Here is an 8,619-nt window from a genome sequence, read left to right as displayed (position 1 = left end):
CCTCCAGGCGTATTATTATTATTATTATTATTATTACTACTACTACTATTAATTAGTCATTTAAAATTATTCCATCCTCTGGAGTAATTCATACCTTCATTGTAGCACATACTACTTTTTATTTTAATGGTTTGGTTACTTACCTGTCTAGCTACTACATGTGACATACTCTAGGGCAGAAAACATGGAGCACCTATCTTGCATCTCGAGGAACTGACCATTGAGTGCTGCAGACAGGGTGAACAGAACAGAAATGAGGCCATGGTAACCAGTTGCCCTTCCCCTGGCTATGGATCTCTAGAATTTCAGCTCCCCCTCCTCCTCCTCCTCAGATATGCCTTAAAAAAAAAAAAAAAGACTATTTATTTACTTGAAAGAGAGAGAACATGAGCAGGGAGGGAGGGGCAGAGAGAGAAGCGGGCTCCCCGCTGAGCTGGGCTGGATCTCAGGACCCAGAGATCACAACCTGAGATGCCTAACTGACTGAGCCACCCAAACGCATATGCTTATTTTTCTTTCCAAAGGGCTCAGCCAAGCCTGCTCGAAGAATTTGCAAGTCAAGGCCCGAAGGGCTGTAGAGCATAGCAGCTGCTTAAAGGACCAGCTCACCACCTCCCAAAGGAACTCCAGGAAGCCTCTAAGCCAAGGAAGAGGAAGGGCCAGGGAGAGGCTAGCAGCAGAATGTTAGAAGCTGGCATTACTTAGCCCAGTGTTTACTGACTTTTTCAAGGCAACACCTGGCTGCTTTTCTGGCAGCTTGGCTAGAGGGCAAGAGTATGCCTTCTGGAGCCTCTCCCATATCCTCTGGGGATGGATGACAGAACTAAGCCATCTTCCTACAGGAATTTGGATCCAAGACTCTCTCTCCCACACAGCACTGGACTGCCTGCTTTGAGCCATCTCTGGGTGCAACAAAGTTTGGTAGCACCTTGCTCATGGCAACAAGGCAAGTATCCTCCCCCAAGGACAGAGGCCAGCAAGTGCCTTAAAGTGCAGGTGACTACTATGCCTCAACTCTCTCTAAAAAGGGAAATTATGGGGTGCCTGGGTGGCTCAGTAGGTGAAGCTTTTGTCTTCGGCTCAGGCCATGATCCCAGGGTCTCGGGATCAAGCTCACATGGGGCTCCCTGCCGAGGGGGAAGTTTGCTTCTCCCTCTCCCTTTGCTTGCTGCTCTCTGCCAAATAAATAAAGAAATAAATTCTAAAAGCAAATAAAGAAAGAAATAAATCATGAAGATCTTTCTCCCCTTCCCCAAAGTTCTGTGTCCCTTAGAAGCTGTCCTTCCCCTACAGGGTCCAACCTTTTGTTCTGGGCTCAATGCCAGGGAGAGATGATGCATTCCCATCCAGGTCATAAATTCTGAACTAAAAGGAAAAATCAGAACTCGGACTGAGGGTTCGAGACTTCTGATTAAAGTCATAATACCTATATTAGATATATTTTTAAAAAAGAAAAAAAAAGATTTAGTTTTTTAAAGTTATCTCTATGCCCAATGTGGAGCTGAACTCACAACCCGGAGATCAAGTTGCATGCTCTTCCAGTTGAGCCAGCCAGGTACTCCCTTAAAGAATTTAGTAATACATGTGTTATTACATCTCTCTGAATACATTCCTTTTTTTTTTTTTTTTAAAGATTTTATTTATTCATGAGAGAAACAGGCAGAGGGAGAAGCAGGCTCCATGCAGGGAGCTGGACATGGGACTCAATCCCAGGTCTCCAGGATCAGACCCTGGGCTGAAGGCAGCACTAAACCGCTGAGCCACCCAGGCTGCCCTATTATCATCTCACTTTGTTGTCCCAACCACCAGGAATTGTTCTTTTTTTTTTTTTTTTTTTTAAGATTTTATTTATTTATTCATAGACACACACACACACACACACACACAGAGGCAGAGACACAGGCAGAGGGAGAAGCAGGCTCCATGCAGGGAACCCGATGTGGGACTTGATCCCGGGTCCCCAGGGTCACACCCCAGGCTGCAGGCGGCACCAAACTGCTGTGCCACCGGGGCTGCCCCAGGAATTGTTCTCATCCCCATTTTAGAGATGAGGAATTCAAGTCTCAGGATAGAGAATTACCCAATTAGGAAGTGGCAGGGATGGTGCTTGCATTCCCCTCTGACTATGCTCTTTGCTACCACACTGAACTCTTAAAGAGCCTTACTAATTGTTTTTGGTCACTACCTCTGAGAATGTATGAAAACAATGGATACTCTTGAAAAAATACACCTCTGTATCTACTCACAAATATTTTGCACTAGGCAAAATGGTTCCATCCACCCATGGATCACAGAACCTGAAGAATCTCCATGGTCATGGACTAACTAGCCCTGTTTGGTGTGGGGAAGCATTCTCTCTTAACTCTAGGGTTCTACAGGCCCAACTATATTCCCAACCTTGCTGATTTGGATTTAGAAGTTCAGCAATTCAAAGGCTATTTGGAGCTCATGATCATGGAAATTCTTGCCAGCCCCTTGGCAAAAACTAGATTCCTGGAGCTTCACAGAAAGTAAAGGGAATCACCTTCCCTGGGGGCTGCTCCTTGACTTAGCATTAGAGGATAGTGGCCTGGCAAGGATGCCAGCCTGACATCCTGAAGGGTTACTACATCGTTTTCGTAACATTACCGGTTAATCCATTGCTGCCTTGCAGATACCTCAGCTTCCAGTTCAACCTGAGTTCCATTCTTTCTCTTTGCCCCTAAGATTCCTGGGCTCTGCTTTGGGTTCTATCACTGGTTGGTTCACCGTGCACAACCTTGAGAGAGTTACTTAAGGTAAAGAGGCTAACAACAACAACAAAAAACCCCCAACAGATTATGGTAGACCAGTAGTTCTAAACTGGAAGTGATTTTTTTTTTTTTTTTTGCCTCCAACCAGGAGACATCTGTCAGTATCGGGTACTCAGCAATTGGTTGTCATACTTAGGGGTAAAAGGAGGTGGCTACCCGCATCTAGTGTGTAGAGGGGCCAGGGATGCTGTCAACACCATACAATGCACAGGACAACCTACCACAATGGATAGCTGGCCCCAAATGTGCCAAGGTTGAAAACTCCTGTGTTGAGACCATGACTGTTGAATGTCAGATGGACTTGGGGCTGGAATCGTTGGCCTGCTGTGTGATAATCGCGCATGTCAGTGAACTTGTGTGAAACATAGGTGAGTCAGCAGAGTGATAAGAACACAGATTCTAAAGTTTGAATTCCAGCTTTACTGATCAGCTGTGTGACCTTCAAAGGTTGCCTTACCTCTCTGAGCCTCTTTTTCCTGGACTATAAAATGACCTATCTCATCGTAGAGGTCAGAAACTATCCACAGAAAGTGCTTAGTACTGTGTCTGACCCACAAGTGCTCAAATGTTAGCTGAGGTTATAACCACAGTAGTGTCCTTGCTGTTCCTCATCTACAGCACATGGTTTCTGGACCCACATATTCAGTGTGATATAGTTCAAGGTCTCCACTCTTAATGCCCCAAACTCCTTAAGGGCAGGATCTTGGATTTCTCTGCCTTCACAAAGACTACTAGGAGGATGCTTAGTTCCTAAATACTTGCAGATTGCCCTTATTTTTTTTTTAAGATTTTATTTATTTATTCATGAGAGACACAGAGAGAGGCAGAGACACAGGCAGAGAGAGAAGCAGGCTCCATGCAGGGAGACTGATGCAGGACTCGATCCGGAGACTCTCCCTGAGCCAAAGGGAGATGCTCAACCAGAGCCACCAGGCATCCCTGCCCTTACGTTACAGATAAATTCAACCCATTCTTATTAACTCACATTTTTTTTTCATGTTTTAACCCTCTTTGCTAGCGGTCTTTTACCTGGATGGGAATATTCTTGGTTTCGCTATTTCACAAAAGTCTTGAAGTTAGTTGAGGTAAAGTTTTCACAAAATGGATCCCACTTTTACTCCTTTTGAAACCATCCAGTTTGAGATTGTGTTAACCAGCACTTCCATGTTCATTTTGTCACGGTTTCCTCGTGCTAGGGCTCAGAGGAGCAGTGACTGGATAGATCAACCTAGCACTCTCTTCCCTGGGTTATTAGCCCCACATTAGCCAAGCTGGGAAGCCTGCCGGGCACAGACTGAGACCACAAGGAAGATGTTGCATGAGGCTCTCTAAGCAATTTATTAGTTGGTTCAACCAAAAAACCCACATTCTTTATCCCTAGCAAGGCTAAGACTGTAAATTCTCCAAGAACAGGAACTATACCATATCTGCTTTATTCTAGGCCATTTAGACGCTCTTTTTTTATTTTTATTTTTTTTAATTTATGACAGTCAGAGAGAGAGAGAGAGAGAGAGAGAGAGAGAGAGAGAGAGGCAGAGACACAGGCAGAGGGAGAAGCAGGCTCCATGCACTGGGAGCCTGACGTGGGATTCGATCCTGGGTCTCCAGGATCGCGCCCTGGGCCAAAGACAGGCGCCAAACCGCTGCGTCACCCAGGGATCCCCATTTAGACGCTCTTAAGAGTCTTTCATTGTTTCATCTAAGGATGAAAGTGAAACTTGCCAAGTGGGGTTAAATGCAGGCCGATGGGGGCCCACCTCTATGTCCAACTGGCTACATCACTTCTTTGGGACTGTTTTCCTATTTGTGCCACCTTATTTGAGGTGCCATCATGAAAACAGATGGGACAGCACAGCAGTTAATGGGTTAGGCTAGCCTGAGGTGGAATCCCCAATTCTTCCACTTCCCAGCTCTGTGATGTTGGACGAGTTATTTCGCTGCCCTAAGCCTTGGTCTCTTCATTTGCAAATTGGTATAAACCACTGTACTCCCCATTCATGAAGTTGTTGAAGTAACAAACGTAAAACAGAGCTTGGTGCAAATTAAGCCCCTTAAGAATGTTTTATCTCATTATATTAAATTTGAAGGGAAAAAAGCACCAATTATCATTAATTACACAAATCCATGCTCCCTCTGGGAAATAAAGGGAACCCTCCATGTTCTTAGGTCATGGCAGTGCCACTTCTCAGCCCAGGAGTTCCAAACCAACGGCTGACCTATTCCCATTCCCTTGTACCACCCCCCCCCCCGGCCCCGTTCCAACAAGGCCCTCTGCAGGGGCAAAGGACAGAGGCGAAGGCATATGGGTTTAGAGAAACGTTGTGTTTAATGGTAAAGCTTAACACACTCCAGCACCAGGCATGGCCTGAAGTCGAAGCAGCAGGGACGGGTAGGTGACCCTCACGGAGCCTCACATGGCGAAGAGGATGAGGAAGGCGACCATCAAACAGAAGAGCCCCATGGCCTCAGACAGGGCAAAGCCCAGAATGGCATAGGAGAAGAGCTGCTGCTTGAGAGATGGGTTCCTGCCAGGGACAGAGATCGATGCCAGGCAGGGGAATGGAAGGGGTAAGGGCACGGGTGGTGGAAGACACAGGTAGGTTAGGTCAATGCCTGGGGTGGGGATGCTGAAACTGGGAGAGGGCCTAGCCTGCATATATCCTGGGGATTTGGACAGGTAAGCAGAGTACCAACATGGGAGAAGTGGGCCAGGTTGGAAATATTTAAATTCTGATCCAGAGATCATTGGAGAAAACAAAAGATTAATGAAGTCAATTCTAAGCTAGTGGGAGCTCCTGCTGAGGCTTCTCCCAGATGGGGTGGAATTTGTGGTAGGGGATGCTCTAGGCCACCCCCCAAACTTACCTGGCATAGCCAATGATCAAGCTGCCAAACACTGTCCCAATACCAGCCCCTGAACCAGCCACACCAACTGTGGCAGCCCCAGCACCAATAAACTTGGCTGCTGTGTCAATGTCCCGGGAGACAACACTGGTCTGGAACTCCCGTCGGGCCACCTGGAGTGGGGAGCTGCTGTAGGATGGCTAGAGAGGCAAGTAGGGAAGGAGAGGTGGTAAGGCATAAGGACAGGTGGCTAATTCCATCCCCTGACGTGACCCACCCAGGCTGAAACTTGGCAAATTGCCAGACAGGTATAAGGTATAAAATGCTCAGACTGCAGAGCATGCTGGGAATTAGTCTTAGGGCCTATTTTCGGACAGGACCAGGGAAATTTTACAGGTTAGGGAAACTTCACTTTTGCAAACTTCTCACCTACAACTCTCACCTTGGTGTACTTAGCACTGTTAAAGCACTACAGATTCTGTAACTGTCCTCCCACCTGGGCCTACAGGCCACTATCTTGAAGAATCCCTTGCTGGGGAAATTAATTTTTAAGATTTTATTTGTAAGTACCGTCTACACCCAATGTGGAGTGTACAACCTACAACTCTGTGATCAAGAGTCGCATGCTCTACCGATTGAGCCAACCAGGTGCCCCTGCGGAAATTTAGAAGAGGGCCCATATTCCTTTACCTGTTTAGATGGGATCTCTGGCCTACTCAAGAAAGAGGCAGACAAAGGCCTGATAAGATCCCTGGTACAGCAGCGGATCTGTCAAATCAGAAAGACATGTTCCTCCGTATCAAGAAAAAAGCTCAAAGTATTTCAAGGTCAATTAATGCATTCCTGTTTCTACCAGCTAGGCCTGCCCAGAAGACAGCTGTCCTAAGACCCAGGTGTAGTTAGCAGTGGCAACTTTCCCATTAAAAACCAGGTACCAAAGTTCATTTTTATGGGCACAGCCCTTATCACTATCCCCGAATGGAACAAGAACCCACGCTAATAGGAAACGAGGTACAGGAAGGGTCTGTACCCAGATCACCAAAAGAATCAGAAAGGGGAAATCTTGTTGGAGTGTACTCACTGTTACACACCCTGAATGGACTGGGCCAGTAAGTCTGGTGAGGTTCCTCCAACAACCATCTAAGTAGATCCCCCTGTAACCTGGCTTCCTTGAAATATGTCAACCTGATGCAGTGGTTCCCAAACATGGCTGAACTAGTCAAGGTTGAGCAGGACTGCTTAGGTAGGCTGCCTTGCTACCTACCGCCAAGCCAGACTGGGGGTAAAGATCATCTCCAGATCTGACCGCATTCCAAAGCCAAGAAAGGCTGGTTTACAGGTCTAAATAAACCGGGGGGGCTAGCTGCATCACTACAGCCTCCCCAAAGAGCCAACATCCTCTGGATGCCAGGCTCCTCTCAGTTCATTCATTAAACATCGACAGGTCCCACACCTGGCACTACAGATCACCCCGGAGCCGCAGCTTACCAGAGCCGGAGGAATGAGTAATGCCCCGGTGGTCTGCATTTTCTCAGTCTGCAGAGGGAAAGAAAAAAAAAAAAAAAGATTCATCCACAGCCTAGTCGTTTGCTTAGAGTGGCGACCTTCGGGCGTCCCCTTCACCCCGCCCGCCCTCCCGGGACCACGTTCTTCCTTGCACCGTGCCCCAGCTGAGGAGGGCATTAGAGGTCAGAGGAACAGCGCGAAAGGGGTCTGCAAAGGAAGGTCACGTAGATCTCCAGCAGAGGAAGGAGGCCCAAACCCCAGGAAGGAAATGTTGCTAAAGAGAATGGTCTCCCGGGAAGGCTTTAGGAGGCAGATACTGGGTCGGTGCCGGGCAGAGTGCTGCCCATTTTACACAGCCGTCCTCGGCCCGCCTCGGTGGGGACAGCTAATCGCTCATTACCGTTGGTATTAACAATAATTGTTAAGGATATAGGCACCTAGCGCTTCTCCCGGCCCTGGGGGCAAATGCCCCCCACACGGCCCAGCCCACACCCCTGCCGATCGCTGGCTTCCGACCCCAAGTCACCTGCACTCCCACAGCCCCGCGGCCCCTAATCCGACCACGGCGCTTGCCCGGCTCAAGGTGACTGACTCACCTCCCGGCTTTAGCTCTAGGTCTCAGCGCTCCGCTCCCCGCCCACGTGCCCCGGGATCCCCCCACTCTCATTGGCTGCAATCCTCCCGCATCCTCATTGGTTAACGCCCTCAAGTCCTCCTTTCTTATTGGCTTTCGGCAGCTTCTTCCTCTCTCTCCACAGGAGCTTCGTGGCAGTTCCCGCCTCCCTGCGGGCGAAGGCGGGGTTTTCCTCCAAGATCTGGCTTCGGATTGGTCGATCCCTGAAATGCTCAACCATAGAGTCGGCGGGGCTCAGAGGTTCCAGAACCTCCCGCACAAAATGGCGGCCAAGGTGGAAGCTGCGGAAAAAAAAAAAAAAAAGGCGTGGGAGAGCTGACCGGACGCCTTACGCAGACAGACACATGACCTTGGACCTGCGCCTTCATTCGGGCGCTTGGGCCTTCAGGCACGTTGGATGACGGGATTTGTAGTCGGGTGAGAGGCCCCAAGGAGGGCTGCGATCCCGCGAGACGTTCCTCCTGAGGCCGGGAGAGCCAACGCCTTTGCAGCAATTCGCGCTCTCCTGATTCGTGGAACCCTTGCTTCCGCCTTGGGGAATAAAGGCCGCCTGCTGGCCTGGAAAGTTCGCTAGTGGGCGAGCGCCTTGTTGGCCTCGGGCAGAGCTCAGCAGCCCTGGACTACCAGCCAGATATTTTTTTTTAATTGTAAAAAAACAACTAAGGATAAAATAATACTCCTATAGAAAAACGAGCAAAGGATAGGAATAGGCAGTCCGCTAAAGAAAAATAGAAATTAAAAGAAAGAATATGTAACTTAGCTCATCAAAGAAATAGAAGCTTAAGGGCATCACTTGGCATTTATCAAAGAGCAGAATAGTTTTTTGTTTCTTTTTCTCCCCCC

General features: G+C 48.3%; 1 protein-coding gene across 2 annotated transcripts; it reads right to left on the bottom strand.

Moving 5' to 3' along the window:
- Nucleotides 1–5,099: 5,099 nt before the first annotated feature.
- ATP5MC1 (ATP synthase membrane subunit c locus 1) lies at nucleotides 5,100–7,757 on the bottom strand. 2 transcript variants are annotated; one of them, XM_055327044.1, is made up of 5 exons: nucleotides 7,739–7,757; nucleotides 7,125–7,172; nucleotides 6,327–6,404; nucleotides 5,658–5,836; nucleotides 5,100–5,317 (listed from the first exon to the last, which is right to left on the bottom strand). In XM_055327044.1, exons 2-5 carry the CDS (start codon nucleotides 7,161–7,163, stop codon nucleotides 5,203–5,205), a joined length of 411 nt encoding a protein of 136 aa, XP_055183019.1. In that variant the 5' UTR covers nucleotides 7,164–7,172; nucleotides 7,739–7,757; the 3' UTR covers nucleotides 5,100–5,202. The 2 variants fall into 2 exon arrangements, with proteins under 2 accessions (XP_055183019.1, XP_055183010.1); XM_055327035.1 differs by having other exon boundaries at nucleotides 7,669–7,745.
- Nucleotides 7,758–8,619: the final 862 nt, after the last annotated feature.

This window comes from Nyctereutes procyonoides, unplaced genomic scaffold, assembly GCF_905146905.1.
Source record: "Nyctereutes procyonoides isolate TBG_1078 unplaced genomic scaffold, NYPRO_anot_genome, whole genome shotgun sequence".
Classification (NCBI taxonomy): Eukaryota; Metazoa; Chordata; class Mammalia; order Carnivora; family Canidae; genus Nyctereutes; species Nyctereutes procyonoides.
Note: the sequence above shows the minus strand (reverse complement) of the source record. Positions and strands in the feature narration are given on the sequence as shown.